At 31.5% G+C, this 17264-nt stretch overlaps 1 protein-coding gene across 1 annotated transcript in view; it reads left to right on the top strand.

The window, feature by feature from the left end:
- LOC130446283 (scavenger receptor class B member 1-like) overlaps positions 1 to 17264 on the top strand; it is a 56546-nt gene that overhangs the window by 2741 nt on the left and 36541 nt on the right. Inside the window, exons 2-3 of the mRNA XM_056782422.1 lie at positions 8912 to 9003; positions 16505 to 16668. Coding sequence (XP_056638400.1) covers positions 8912 to 9003; positions 16505 to 16668 — 256 coding nt within the window. The remainder of the gene's footprint in view (positions 1 to 8911; positions 9004 to 16504; positions 16669 to 17264) is intronic.

Here is a 17264-nt window from a genome sequence, read left to right as displayed (position 1 = left end):
TATTGTCAAAAAATTGTTACAATTTGTGGACAAAAGTTTGTAAAACTAAAAAACATAAATATAACTAAATAGAGACGCTAATAAAATAAAATTTCAATATACAGAAGAAAACCACAATGAGTAACAAAATTATAGAAAATAGTAATAGGTAATAATTATTATATAAGTCCACAGTAAAATTGAACCAGTATGCTGCATATCCGGAGTTGAATATTATTATTAGAATAGAAGTCGTTTACAGAGTAGAAGGCACTTTCCAGTAGATATTCCCTCAAATTCCAACATGCCAACTAATTCTGAACGTGGAGTGGAGGTCGTACTCCGCGTTCCTAAGTGGATAGCCGTGCAACGAAGAAGCGTGCTTACGAATTAGGCAAACGGATTCAAAGATGAATAAGGAAGGAAGAGTTAGAATTTTTAATGTTTTAAAGAAGTCCCTGCAGTATGCCCTACTGTTTAGTCTGAGTAAATATCTAACAGCTCTCTTTTGTAGTTTAAAGATACGCTCAAATTGAGTCGCACCACACGTACCCCCAAAGGGAAGGATATATCGGAGAAGCGACTCAATAAGGGCATAGTAGACTGTTAAGAAGATGGATAAGACCAGTTCTTTGGAAACTGATCTTAGCGCAAAGCGACAGGAACAACTTTTTTTAAATAAGCCGGAAATATGTAATTCCTATTTCAAAGAATTGTCCACAACAAGCCCTAAGAATTTCATAAATTCAATGACGTCAATGGTGGTGTTAATTAATAAAAAAGCTGCAATATATTTTTATATGATGAATCTTTGATTCTAGACGTTGAGACAGACATAGACACAATCTTTGTTACAGCTACTGAATTAATGTTCGAGTACATTTTATAATCTCTGTACGAGAGGCGTGTTTGCTGGATTTTCACATATAAATACAATTGAATAAGTTGTTTCACATTTTATATCAGTGTTTATTGAAATGGATCCATATGAAAGGGAAACCTCTGTGTTCCAATTGACGAAGAAGGAGCTGAAGATTCAGATAGTGCAATAATAGACTGAGTTCATGAAGAATATAGTGAACATGGAATAGACACATACGTTGAAAGTGAAAGAGTGAACAGAGTGACACCGAAGAAGAAGTAGAACCATCGTTTGTATTATTAAGCAAAATATGGGTGCAAATGAAGATAATTTGGTGTTGCTCCTAATGTTCGCACAATAGAAGAGAATATAGTTAAGCATCTTCTAGGGCCTCTTCGATTAGATATTGTAATGGAAAAAAGAAATTTATTCACTCTAAAAATTGCAGGTAAATATGAGGATCGGCATAAAACCATGAATTTTTGAGTTCTTCTTGTGCACATAAACATAAGATAAGCTCATACTTTTCATTTGTAGCTGTTTCTTTTTTTCTGAAACCGGGAAAATTTTGTACGCTACCAGTTTTATTCATTATCCTCAAATTTAAAAATTTGGAAATAGGAAAAATTTTCTCAGGGTATGTATTCGGCTAACTCATTGTATCTCCAAAACGAACAATCATCAATAAAGTAATTATAATGATAACAGTTAATTTCAAAGCATAGAATCAAATTTGAGAAAACAACTGGGAAAAAAAACTGGAGCTTAAAACTTAATTGGCTCAATCGAATATATCCTTTTACAATACCTAATTAATTGTGAATAAATGTGATTTGACACAAACACCAAAATGAATAAAAATGTTCGGCATACGTGGGCACTGTACTGTACTTCAATATTGGTTAATTGATTAGCGTGAGATGGCGCAGTAGCTTAGTTTTTGTTCGTTGGAAATACTTCTTACACTTGTGTATGGGTTTTCAGGAGAAAATCGTTATCCAGCAAATCTTGAGATAGGTATCTTGAGTCTGATAACACTATGAGCTACCATAAATACGGCTTTCGGAAAAATACATCAACCGGGGGACCTCATGGCCAATGTCAGTTACGTATGGATTGAAGCTATAGAGAAATATGGGGAATCCAGAGCAATCGTATTTGACATATCGAAGACATTTGACAGGGTTTGGCATGAAAATCTTTTAAAAAAATTAAGATCGTATGGTTTATCGTCCTCATTTATCAGCAGGATTAGTAGTTTTCTCAAAGATCCAGTATTCTATCGATGGACACACCTGACAAAGGCTGGTGTCGTTCAAATCAACCGCCTCAATAGCAACGTATCATCAACATCATAACACTGATTTTAGAAACATTCTGGAATGAGTTTAATACAGTAAAGACCTAGGCTGATATTTTTACGAAGAAATCTGGTACTGCAGCTCAGGATTTGGTCCTAACTGGACATAAAATTTCACCAGCCCCGCACATTCGCTTGTTGTGTGCAGAGGCTGGAAGCAATATGCTCTGACATAGTCACTTGGCTGATTTGGCCAAGACAACTCGCTTTAAGACCAAAAAGCTATATACCCCGCAACTGCTTCTGGTCCTCTAAACGGTCCAGATACGCCCATCGTTAGAATATTGCTCGCACATTTGAAGCTCGGCCCCCAAGTATACCCTGAAGATGCTCGAGTCAATATGGTAGAGAGTAGTTCACTTATAGACAACCCAGAGTTGATCAGAAACTTGGACAGCTTCGAGCGTCGGCCTTACTCTGTTTTACTTATACTACTACGACAAATGCTGTTCCGAGCTGTCTAACATAATCCTGACCAGAGTATTTTTTTAGACCTTCTCGCATGACAGACGTGACTCATGATCACCGCGTTCGCTTGCAGACGCCCAGAACATCGGAACTCATTTCTTTGGAGAAGTGTGAGCCTGTAGAATCAGAAGCTCAATATCCATAGGCATATCCACATGGCAGGCACCACTCGAATTAATCGAGTTTAAAAGGGTGTGTGCTTGCATTTTACACAAATAAAACATTAATTCAAATTTCTTCTATCACAGAAGCTATTATTTGTTTATTCATTACACAATTAACTGAAGCCGTGCGATTGAATAGATCCATCAATATTTCCAAGCTTGCTTTTGTAAGATTGTGAATAATTTAAAAATGTGAGGACTAATCTTGGCTATAATGCCTCAAATTTTCATATTGGCACTGAACTTGAACACTGATTAATCACCCTGTAATATAAATAAATCATAATTTTTTTGTGTAGATATGACATTGCCGAAATCACTGCTATCATGTTTAGAGGATTGATGACATACGAATTATGGTTTCCAGTTGTTTTCTCGAAATAAATTATATGATTTGAAATTAACTGTTATCATTATAATCATTATCAATCATGTCTGAACAAAATGAACGTGAAAGAATTACTTTATTGATTATTGTTAGTTTTAGAGATACAATGAGATAGCCAAATTGTTCAAGAATACATACTCTGAAAGAATTTCTCATATTTCGAAAAAATAATAGTTATTCATACTCATAGTTAGGAGAAGAATTTATGAGAGACGCATCAAATAGTTACAGATATCTACAACTTTTACGAGATCACATAGTACTAGAATTTATTAATTTGCTTCACAATCGTATTAATAATTCGGTTCTCAGAAGGAATTTGAGTTAAGCACGATGGTGCTCCACCTCATTATGCTACTAGAGCTAGACAATACCTGAACAATGTATTTCCATAGAGATGGATAGGCCGAAGCAGTCATATTGAGAGGTCGGCAAGATCATCGGATAAATCTCCAATATATTTTTTCCTTTGGCGCTATTTGAAGTCTAAAGTTTATAAGGATTCGGACTAAACTCTCTAGGATCTAAGAGATCGGATCACAGCCGAGGTACATAATATAACGCCTAAAATGATTCTTTAACGCCATTTGTTGACAGATTGAGATAATGTCATGCAGCCGAAGGTTTTTAATTTGAATAACTATTTTCAATAAATTTTGAGTTGTTACGAACAAGTTAGGTTTCCTAGGCTGGCCCTGTACAGCTACTATGGAATTTTAAAAATTCGGCGTATTCCTGCGGTGGTTTTCGGGCGGCGACTTTCACATTTTTAATAAATCATTCGTTTGATTTCGTTGAATTCGTTTGATGTTTATTTGTATATAATTTTTTTAGTAGCAGGCGGTTTATTCACAGTATTTTATCAGAATAAATTCTAGAAAAGTGTTCAAGTGATATTTATAAGTAAATTATTATAAGTGTAATGTATAGTGTGTAAATAAATTAAGAACGTAAGAGACAGTGTTTATTAATTCAGCCCACGTATTCGTGTGAGAGTGTGAATAAATATGAAAAACGTTACATAATAATCAATTATTGTAATTTTGTATTAAATAAATATTTCTTTTCACCAATGAACATGAACTATACTTGATTTTGGTGGTTGTTATTTTGAAATCCCATGAAATCAAGACTTTATAGAATAAAGTCATAAAGAACATAATGGAGTTATCAAAATATTTGAGCATAGTATCCATTTTTATCAAAATAATTGGATGATTGTTGAGAAAACAATTTGAATATGGTTTGGTATGGTTTGAAATGTAGTTCTACATTTTTTACGATCAGGTTGTGTTTTGTTTATTTCTTAATTGATTATACTATTTGTTCAAGCTTCTCTTGAATACGTTATTTATTATGATTTCGAGGTAATTATTCTCTCTCAATGCAGTTTTACTTTTTTAGTAGCTATGCATATCCAGGATATGATAGTTGGATAGTTATTTCAGACACACTAATAATTAAAATTTCTAATCACAATTTTAAAACCACTCACTACTCTCACAAAAAGAGAGCATAGCAAGCATATTTCCTACAAAGAATATATAATATATAATATATAATATATAATATATAATATATAATATATAATATATAATATATAATATAATATATATATATATATATATATATATATATAATAAATAATATATAAAATGAGCAATTAAATTACATAGAACTGATGAGAAGTCAATATTGAATTGTATAATTTTAATTGGTATATGTGGTAAGAAAAGAAGTTGGTTTTCAAAAAAAAAAACATTTTCAGTATTCTAACTGTCAAAATAGTGATTTTTAAATGAAATGTGAATCAGCTCCACCAAAATTCAGTATATGTGTGTAATAACAGAATTCCACAACTAGGTAGCAATAATACCATGATTTATTGGAATTTGGGAGAAATATTGTAATACTATAAATGTAGAGGATTTACAATATCACTATTTGTTGTCCAGCATCTTAATAAAAATTGAAGTAGGAGCGGCTATCAATATTTCTTATTGTACAATAAGAACGTGGGAAAATCTTGAAGATCCACTACTCAATACTTATTCTGATATAAGGCTTAATCACACATTAAATATATGACTTTAAGAAATAAAATGAGTTGATGAAACGACTTTTACATTACATTTTAAGCAATTACTTAATTAGCCTTCAGACTATTACTATTGCTTAAAACACAAGGTATATATGGTATATATGCGGACTAAAAATCCAGAAAATTTGAATATATAGGAGCTAAAATGATAATCTAAAAAATACTTTTTCACGTACAAATACTCAGAATTATTTATAAAAGAGGAAAAATAACTCAACTCCAAATAGTTTCATAGACAGCAACCCTCTTGGCCTAACCAGTGCAGTGCTATGAACTAACAAAGCAAAAAAGTAACCCCTCAAATTCGTCCTACAAAATCAAAGATTTCCAAATCCAGCCCCCTTTAGTATGTTCACAAGAAACACTGCTAGACTCCAAAATCATCATAATAGATTCCAAAAAAAAAATTTTCAATCAACCAATAAATTTTATCTTGAAAGAATTTCAGAATATATACGATAACGATTGCACTAATTAAGACTAGTTTTTAGAGATAGGGGCCTCGAAATCAAATCAAACATCATTGAATTGTTGAACTTATTAATAATTCAGAAAGTGTCTTGTCCTATATAATTTTTTCTTAAAATATTACCTTAAACGATACCCGTAACACAAAATCCTCTGTGACACAATCCATAGCCGAGAAATATCCCAAGAAATCTTTTATTCAAAAACCATTCCATGTGAAATCTACTTCTGGTAGCAACTAACAAAACAACTTCACTTTCAATTCACTCAATTTAGAGTATTAGTTTTTCAAATTGCACGATCACTTTGATTGTTTGCTAGGATCAGGTAATTTATAAAAGCTCGATTCGATTATTTTTTTGAATGAAAATATGTTGATGACTCTTTACAGTGAAATTAAATTGAATTATCGAAAATGGTATGGTAGTACTTCCTCGTTGCGAGCAAGTAATTAAATTGAATATTGCAAATGCTGAAAATGGTAATATATCATTCACAAAAATTGGAAAACTAGGAATCCCAGAATGTCTAACGAAGGAAAAAAATAATAAAGCTCTATGTACTGGGTGTCTCAATAAGAATGGCTCTCGGCCATATTTCGGGAAACGTTTATAGTACAACTTCAGGAAAATAAAATTAATAACAAAAGTGACCTCGAGAAAAACCTGGAAATTATTCACAGAGTTGTAGGTCCACCGCCAGAGAGCGTAATTGAATACCAAAAATTATAAAATGAATAATTTACAAATTTTGCCTAATTAAAATGCATTTAAATTAAGATGATCGTATTCTTCAAGAAATTCAGCGTATATTTGATTGTACAAGTTTTAGTCTATCTCTTCAAATAAGAGGTGGGAGAAAGCGGGGACTTTATTATGAAAAAACGCCTGTAAGTCCAGTTCTACTTAACCTATCTATGCAAACTTAGTCTTTTTAAAGAGAGCTCCTTTCTACGAATTTACGAGTTATAATTTCGAAACAACCTAATGAGTAACGTATACGTTAGAGGGCGCTATTTATTTATTTTCTTAAATCTAGCTCTCCTTGAAAATGTTGAATGAAAACATGCAGTTTTAATTGAAGAATATAAAAGTAGACCAAATTAACAACAGAATAGCGAAAACCGCATGTCGATATCTTTTTCGTATTACGGGATATTGTAAGAAATGTGTAAATTTCAAGCATTTTCCTTTAAACATAATTACTCCGGGTTTGACTGAACGGATTTTAACATTTTTTGACTTTTCAAAATTGTCTTTCCTTGTTCTATTAATAATAGTTCCAATTATTATGTCAATATTACTTATGCTGTCACCGGGAAAATACGTTATGGAAAGATTAGCCAACAATTGTTTTAATGTATTGTTGGACTTATAAATCAATTTAAAACCTACTCTGTTGAATGTTCCGTCCAATTACTTTGTACAAACAGGATTGAAAGGTACCAAAGCAAATTTTTCTCGTTTTTCACTTTAAATTTGGGGAAAAGCGGGTTCACATAGAGTTCTTAAACTTAACACGGTTAATTAACCGTGATAAGTTAAATTAATAATTTGAAATTCTCTTAACATAACCGTTGAATACAGCTACATCATCATTAAATGACCTTTTTTTATTGTATCTCTTGATGTTTAGTGGAATGTGAAATAAACGATGTACCAAGAAATGGAGACTGATTATCTTATGTTGGATAAAATGGAAAGAATCAGCCCATTACTATTTTTAATTACTAAAGTATCTGAAAATGGCAACTGTACATTATTTTCCATTTCCTAGGTGGACTTTTTAGATGGATATTTTGAATTTAGTTCCAAAATGAATTCTTCTATGTTTGCTTTTGTGTGTGTCATACAAATAAATAAAAAAATCTTTTCTGTTTCATTATTCGCTCTTAAACGTTTAAATGCAATTATTCCTTCCATCAGGATACTTTTTTGATATAAAATATTGTAGTCTGTGTAGCTACAAGTCACGAGTTTGTTACTTATCTGATTACATCTAATTAAAGTTATTTTCTCTGAAATTAATAACAATAGGGCGACCAAGATGGGTCTGTAATTAGGTAAGTTTCCAAGCTCTGGTAAGAGGTATGATAAATCTCAAAGTTTTTGTGCTATGTAATCTACGTCTACAGGTTTACTAATTTGCTTCAGATCTCTAAAAATGTTGCCTTGAGTTGTTTATTCCAATTATCATATTTACTATCATAATTACTAGTCTAGTATTACATAAATTTTATTATCTTGATAAAAAAATGGAAAGAAACGATAATTCACACACACACCAATTCTAATGATTTATAAAAAGAAATAAAATAAGTTGAACTTAAAATGTTACATTTTTGTTTGTTTGTTTAGAATTGAGGTGAGGTGATGTAGAATGTAGCACACCGAAATTGTGAAACGATATTTCAAATTATATATGAAGTAACTTTCGAGATTTTTTACAAGTTTATTACTTTTCGGTTTCAAATTTCCATAGAGAATTGGTTGGTGTTGTGATAATTTTGTTTCTATACGAACTTTCCAATGTTATTAATTCTTGTATTTATGACTTATTTCTTTGCATTTCTCATTAATGAATCAGGCACAAGCAGTTTCTATATTTCATTATTTGTCAATTTAACAATGTTATTGCCTTCTATCAATGGATATTGTCACTGTTTCATTAAAATTTTATAAATTGAACAACATTATTCATAATGTGTGTCATTAATAATTGTGATAGCAATCCTAGCCGATACTCGAGTAAAAATATATAGTATTTAAATTAACGGTAATAACCATGAGTTATATGAGAAACATTATTCATTGAATCATCAAGCTACTTAAGTATTATATTATATTCAGTTTTGTTGCTTTGCACATCAAATCGTAAATATTTATTGTTATTATTCTCAAAAAGCTTTGAACATAAAAAACTCAGTAAGTACGCTGCACTGCACAATAAGAAATGTCGTACCTAAAAATTACTACAAACTAGGCAATGTTTTTTCTTGATCTCCTAGCAGATTAACTCTTAACATAGACAATCAACAGAATCATAGTTTGTTTTTTTCTACATATTGACTGTGGCCTACAATGTTTTGAAAAACATGATTTTCATTATAATTTTTTTTCAGTTAAATCTGCTTTGGTGTTCATATTAATATTAAGTGTCGTACTGACTTACGTGCTGTGGTTTACCAACACTATTGATGACTTAATTCTATCGGTGAGTTATTTATAGCTTTACTTATATGATTTTTTATGTTTTATCCAATTATTCACTTGAGATTATTCATGGCTCAAATGAGCCATCGATTGTTATTGAAATTCGTGTTTTTATAGAAAAAGGGTAATTAAGAGTTATCCGCAACACCAAGTGGATTATTATGAAACAAAGAGCTTGAAAATATACCTTAAATAATAATAAAATACTATTTAATAAAATTCTATTTACAGCCCTAATTGTTATTTTAGGTAAATTTCAGGAGATAAACATGTGTAATCTTTTTTTTCTTCATTTCAATGCATATATATCAAAAGCACAAACTGATATCTGTTGGAGTCTTGAAGATTTTTTTCAATTCATTCTTTAGGTATCACGTAGTTTTAGACGATAAGATAAGCTATACTTAATTTTTAATTAGAACAGAGCAACATGTAGCATATGAGAATGCCAAATGTGGGTCGTTGTTACTCATTTTCAGTGTATTTTCTTACAATGTCTGCAGGTGGTAGATATGGCCTTCTCGTATCGGATCTAAGCGATGTAAATTGGCTCTAAGGGTTTTAAGTTTCGTCGCAGTGCCGATGCGTCTGGTTTCCAGGGTGGGAAAAGAGAAAAAAATATAGCATGATGGCACCCTCTAGACCAAAATACTCCGGTGTTGAACTAGCCACTGTTAGGATCTCCAAGTAGAGGATCTATTAGGTAGAAGAAATTTTTAGGTAAATTTATGGAATATACGAAATCTTAACACTAATATAAACGCTATACACCAATATTTGTAGTCGAAGAGACCTCATATTCTGGCACTAATAGAAACAGAGGTGAAGTCTACAAAGGTTCAACTTGTATACCTGTATATACAGTTATGGAATGAAATTTACTTATAATACGCAACATCATTATTTTATTTGTACGAGGTCGCTAGTCTGCTGTATCAGCAATACGATATTCATTTATTGTTAATTATAATAAAATCTAAGAAAATGACTTTAGACTTCATTGTAGTAAGATAAAAATGAGTATGAAATAAATTGACTGAAATATTAAAAAATACATTTTGTGATTTCAAAAATATAAAGATACGACTTACACACTCGATTCAGGAATAATTTTGAACTCGCCTCCTTCGGTAGGGACGACATATCTTGCCAGTGAGAGAGAATATCGAGCCTTCGGAATGCAATGTAATGTGGTTTAAAACAACGACTTGAAGAACAATAATTCGTTTGATTCCTATACAGACCTTCTAGTGATACTCGCAACAGGTAGTTACTCTCAAAATTTACCAATAAATCGATTACCAGCAATCAAACCATCCAAGCGCAGATCTTGTTATCTCTGGTGACTTTAATGTTCATCACGTCAACTGGTTAAATTTTTCCAACAGAACTGACGATGAGGTGCGGGAAGCTGAATATTTTTCCAACAGTCATGGACTAACCCTACTTATCACTGAACAAACCAGAGTCCTCGATCGAGATGGTGAAATTGTTAATTTCTTAGACCTCTTTCTAAAAAAATACCCCTATACAACGTAACCGTATATACACCACTCGGAACATCAGATTACAAGCTAATTACAGCAACGTGTGAACTAGAAATCCAAACTCAAGATCCACCTAGAGCACGTAAATTTTGACATTATAGATCAGCCAAATTAAAGCATCTAAAGGATTTCCTTTTTATGTTTCCTTGGAATGATGTTTGCTTCAATTCCAATTATCCTTCAGTATCTGCAAACGAGATTTCGGATGTAATCTTGATAGGTATGAAAGCTTATATTCCTTACTCCTTCAAAGGGTTTTCCGACAACATTTCATGATTTGATGAAAACTGCAACTTGCAGACTTCTTTGTCTGCAATAAAAGCAGTCAGCCAAGGCTTTTGTAAGTCAAAAATTTCACACTTGGTTTGCAGTGACCGCAAAGGAGAGGGCCGACTTGTTAAATCGCACATTTGCTTCAAATTCAACACTTGATTCGCGAGTAAAACTACCACCCATCCTGCCTGGAGTTGGTACATCTATGCCAGAAATAGAAATGTGGCAAAACTTCAAAGACTTGAACGTCAATAAAGCGACTTGCCCAGATGGAATACAGCCAATCATATTGAGAAATTGCGCAGATGAATTAACAAGTTCTCTATCCAAACTCTCTTCTCTACCATATGAAAGAGGTCTCTTTACTGCAAATCTTGAAGTGGAGTGAAAGCAATCTGATTGAGTTTAATGCAGCAAAGACGCGGGTTGCTATTTTTCCAAATAAAGCTGGCCTTGCAGCTGAGGATTTGGACATATAATGTCAGCATCATTAGAAAATCACTTGTTGGGTATTGAGGTTAAAAGCAATATGTGTGCGGGCCCAGATTTGTCCATCTTTGGAAGTTCAACTTATTGGCGATTCAGAGCTGACCAGAAACTTGGACAGCTTAGAGCATGGCAAGATTTTTATCCATGCATGTACACCTTATATACTAACTCAAAACTAATATAAACAGTTATCTTCAACGTAACAGCTAGTATATATACATATATTTTTTTTAAAGAATAACACTAATTTCAATAAACGTCGGTATAATTCCTGTTTAGTTTTATCTAAAATCATGTGATAACTGATAAACATCTGATAATTAGTTTTTTTAATAATTTTTGGATGAAAGATGAAATTTGAGGCTCCGACTTATCTTTAAACCTTTATCTTTCTTCCAAAAATAATTGAAAAAGCTAATTTTAAAATAGAAGAGACCTAAAATCAAAAACATTTAGATGCATGAATATATCAAAACGTCTATGAAATGAGAAATTTATCAAATTAATCTTTTTGTTAAAAATTATCAAAAAAAAACTAATTTTAAAACGGAAGAGATCTAAAATCAAGAACATCATATATTGAGATCTCTTTGTTGTAGAGCGTTGTCGAATATAGGAACACCCTGTATAATTTTCGCGTCTTTCGTCCCTTTATTTTTGATAAATTCAGATTGTTTTGAAAATTCTGGCAATATTGGATTATTAAATAATATTAAATAATATTAAATTATTAAATATATTTGCTAACGTATCACGTAGTCGACCAGATATTATCTTAATAAATTTGGCATTTTATCAATACCACCATTTTCATTTTTCAAATTATCAATTATCTTCATTACTTCCGCTTTATTTTTTGATTCTATAAAGATTGAGTTTGCATTCATTTGAGGTAAAATTATTGTTTTGTTTTTAGGAATCTTCATATTTTCACTCATTTCTTTTCCTATAATGCAGTAGTGAGAATTCATCTCTCCTGCAATTTTTTAACCCTGATTATTTTAATGCTAGAAGTTTTCATTCACTTATATCATTAGATCCATTCTTAGTTTTCTTAGAGTCAATTATTGCCCATAACTTCCTAGAATTCTCAATATTTTGTTAAATATTTCTTTTTTCGTAATTTAATTCAGCGTTTTTCTATTATTCTATTCAATATTTTGACTTAATTTTTATATTTGTTTTTCAAACTTCCATTTAATGGATCTAATTTTGGCTGCATGTATAATGCTTCCTTTTTACCACATGGTTTTATAATTATTTTCGTAATTCTAGTTTTTCGTGGTAAATTATTTTACATTTATTTGTCATTACAATTTCGGATTTTGTAAGAGAGTTGTGTATTTCTTGTGTCACTGAGTTTATCGCTTCATTTGGATCATATTCCTCATACTATGACCAATTAAATATACTTGCTAGGTTTGCTAGCTTCTTATGATTATGTATTTTCTTCTCATTTTTTTATTTGTCTATGTTTTTAAGTGATCTGTTGATGACAAGAAAAAGTGGAAAGTGGTCTGACATTAGTGTATTTAATTTAAAAGTTTTGGCGCTAAGTTTTTCATTTGTTTTGATAAAAATATTTCAATACATGTTCCACTTTCGCTATTCACATCAAAAGGTCTAGTTACGCTTGTGAAACCGGATAGGAATCCATATTTTATGAAATTCCTCGCTTATATTATCACATTTTAATAAATTAGTCATGAATTCACCAATTATTAAAGATTTTTAAAATTCTTTCTACTTTTCAAATAATTTTGCAGATTTAATATAAATTCTGGACAATTGAAATCGTGAGATCTGTACAAAGATGATATTTCTAGTATACTGTTGTTATTTAGGTTAATTATTGTGTTTTTATTGAATTTTTAATTCTCCTACTTTTATAAAATTTGTTGTTTGACTCATATTTTTAACATATATTACAACACCATCCGACCTGATTATTATACTGTTATAATATACGTTTTAACCATCTAGTTTATAATATTGACATTGTTGTATGATTCAGCACAAAATATAACACACGGTTTGACCCTGAAGCTCCCAATTAAAATTTGTAATTTCTCAAAATTTGCATTTGAACCTCTAATACCAATATACATAAAAATGTTGTCTTTGGTATTCAAATTATAATTAAAAGTCTTTATGTCATGGTATGCTTGCTATAAGCTTGCTATAAAATTTCATTTTGAATTCCATCTATAATATCACTAATCATGTCGGTTATCAATTGATGGTTATTCAGTGCCCGTGGAGACAGCTCTGCTTTGTTCACGTACATCCTCTTGTCATAGTAATTTCCTACCTTACCTATGGCAGTCATCACATCAAGTCTCACTTTGTAGTCGATACTGTGTCAATATACTTTTCAATCCTCTGTTTGAAGGTTTGTATTTATGTTCAACCTCTTCATTTCTACATTCTCTATTTATATCTATATTATTTCCAGCACACCTCAGACACGTGCCTGTGTTTTTGTTCTTTTGTCCCTTATGTGTTAGCATACCACAATAATAGCTATATAATCATATGCTCTACACTTTTGATTTCCAAGGGAATACTACAATGATTGACATATAAGGATATATTGAAAAATTCTACCATACTATAGAAACAAACAAAATTTCAATGTTAAAATATTTCATTACCCAATATATTCTCCTCTTAATTGGATATATTTATTACATCGATCCTGCAACGTCTGTAGACCTTTCAAAAAAATGTTTCTTCTTGCTCTGCAAACCAAACCTCTACAGCTTTTATTACCTCCTCGTTCCAAGAAAATTTACGACATTTTAAACTTTTTTTTAGTTGAGGAAAGAGATGATAGTCGGACGGAGCTAAATCTGGTGAATAAAGGGGGTGTTCTAGTAATTCAAATCCTAAATCACGAATTTTTTGCATGAAAACATGAGATTTGTGTGCAGGGGCGTTGTCCTGCAAAAACAATATTCCTTTGGATAGCTTTCCGCGTCTTTTCTCCTAAACTTCTCCTGTAGAGTGGTCAGTAATGCCTATTATTAATCTCCTAGTTATTGTTCTACCCTTATCCAAAGAATCAATGATGATTACCCCATGGCAATCTCAAAAAACTGAAGCAAGAACTTTTCCATCAGATTTTTAGACACGAAACTTCTTAGGTCTTGGAGAACCAGGGTGTCGCCATTCCATCGATTGTACCTTTATTTCTGGATCGTAGAAATGTACCCAAGTCTCATCCATAGCAACAATTCGGTTTAAGAAGTTCCTATAGATTTCAAATCGAACACAGATTGAACGCGATGCTTCTACCCTTGCACGCTTTTGGTCAACATTCAAACATTTGGGGATCCATTTTGCAGCAATTTTTCTCATGTCAAAATTGACGTGAACTATATGATGGATGCGTTCGTATGAAATATTCATTGCTTCAGATATCCGTTTTAGCCCAATTCGACAATCTGATAAAATCATTTCATGAATTGCATCGATATTTTCGGGGACTGACACAGAAACTGGCCTTCCCGATCGGTCATCATCTTCAATGGAAAATTTACCTCTTTTGAAGCTTGCAGCTCAATTTTTCATTGAGTTATTGAGCATATCTTCGTGAATCTGCTTACTTCTTAACCCTTTTAAATACAGATACTTGATGATGGCTCGATACTCCAATTTTTCGATTTTCACAATTTCGGTGAACATCTTTTTTCTTTTAATTTATTGCGTAGCTCTGTTTTACTTTTCTGTCGTTAAAATTTACACTGCCACTTCTAATAAGTTATTGTTCGTTGGTATGGTAACGCAATATTTTGTTTATGCATGCAACTGGTCTAGGCTAACTAGATATCAATACATCCTCGTATAAGATGTTTCTTGATTCCTTTTCTTATTTGATTATTTAAAAAACTTACCATGAATAAACAAAAAATAAAATAGAGATTATTTCAAGATGTGTGGACCGAAAAGTATGGGTGTATCGAAAATTGTGAAAAAATGATATGTGGTTTATGTACAGATATAATTACCGCCAGGACTTATAATATTGAGCGACACTTTTCTTTAATACATACTCGTAAAGATGTGAGTGAAATAGCGAATGAAGATAAATCTGAATATATTGCTAAACGTGTATTAAATTTTGTTATCTTGTGACATAATTAGCATTGCAGTTGACTAAAGTACCGATATAAATAGTATTGGTAGCCTTGCAATAATTATTACATTTGCATCAATATATAGCTTAAATGTTAATGGAGAACTATGCGTTCTTGCTTCAATGAATGACACCACCAAAGGTACTGATATTTTTCGCCAAGAAGAAGAGATTTCAAATTTCAAAAATGGGCAAGAATTGGATTTAAATCGATTTCCATAACAATTGACGGTGCTCCAAGTATGAAAGGAAAAACTGTTGGATTTATAAAACTTTACTTTTATCGTTTCATTGTATGATACATGAAGAAAATTGTAATGTAATGTAAAAAGTTGTTAACATATTATAATAGCGCGATCAGTATTAATACACAGACGCTTTAAAGCTTTTTTCGAGGAAATTGAATCGAAACATGGATATTTGTTTTTACATTCTTTTATACGATGGTTAAGTTGGGGCAATTTCTTATTAAATTTGTAGAGTGTTTTGCTAATATTTCTTATTTGTTCCTAACAGACATAACGAACCATTACGTTTCATGAGTTTTACTTTCATTTATTTCCCTTGTTAAAAAGGGAACATGAAAATGAAAATATTAATGAACGCAATCTAAATATGTTCGAAAGTTGGATTATGGTCATTAAAAGTGAATATGAAAGTCGGTTTCAAAGCCTTAAGAAACATGGAGGAATGTTTACATTTATAATAAAGCTCGATGAAATAGAAGAAAATATCATAAATTTGTAGTGTTTTGGATATCTAAGAATTGACAATTTCACTTTGGAAATGATTGATTCTAAACATTATAGACTATTTTCTATTTAGTATCCCTTTATATACAAAGTGTCCCACGATGAGTTAAAACTATATGTATATGGCAAAATACTCATATTGAAATCATGAAAATTTCTACGTTTGGGTTTTCGGATACGATATTTTTAACTAAAATATTTTCAAAGATGGCCGACTTCCGGTAGAACCGGATACATCTGCTAGGGTTTTCAGAAGTGAAAAAAATAAAGACGTAAATAACTAATAATCATATTTGGTTTCAGAATATGGTACTCATCAATAATACTAACGGTTTCGATATGTGGAAGGATCCAAATTGTAAAGTTCTGTATAAAGTGCACATCTTCAATTATACAAACATTGATGATTACAGAAACAAAAAAGCAAAAAAATTACATGTGGAAGATATCGGACCCTACACGTATGAGTGAGTACTATATATTACAACAGTTTTGCTTCTTATGAGAAAACTTCCCATACAAAACAATAATTTTGCGAATAAAATTAAAATCATGCCCACATTTTTTTAAAAACAATGATCAATTTTACGCGTATGTGCTGTTCAAACTATAGATCATCCAAACAACTCACGCTTCTTATAGAGAGAAACAGCTTCATGTAGGTATTTCAGTAGGAACTCTATCCATTATTTCTTATTTACTTTTCTGATTTTCATCGAGCGTGTCCTCGCTTATGTTTTACTTCTTATTTCAGTACGTTAAAAACCAGACTTATTTATAAAGATATAACTGTAGATTTAAGGGAATGTTTCAATAACATTATTCGTAACTTCGTAACATTATTCTATTTATTGAATTATTATAGTTTTGGAAAAAAATAATTCATGTGTTGTTATGTCTAATAGCTGTGATCCACATATAGTCCACTCAACCTGATTCGGGAATCGAAATACACCCCGAAGGTTAATTCAGTTTCGGCCGTATTTTTGGTACCGGAAGCATTTTTCTCCTATATAATTAAAAAAACTAGAAAATAGAGTAATTTAATTGCACAATTCTATAT

This window comes from Diorhabda sublineata, chromosome 7, assembly GCF_026230105.1.
Source record: "Diorhabda sublineata isolate icDioSubl1.1 chromosome 7, icDioSubl1.1, whole genome shotgun sequence".
NCBI lineage: Eukaryota > Metazoa > Arthropoda > Insecta > Coleoptera > Chrysomelidae > Diorhabda > Diorhabda sublineata.
This window is presented reverse-complemented; position numbering and strand designations above follow the sequence as displayed.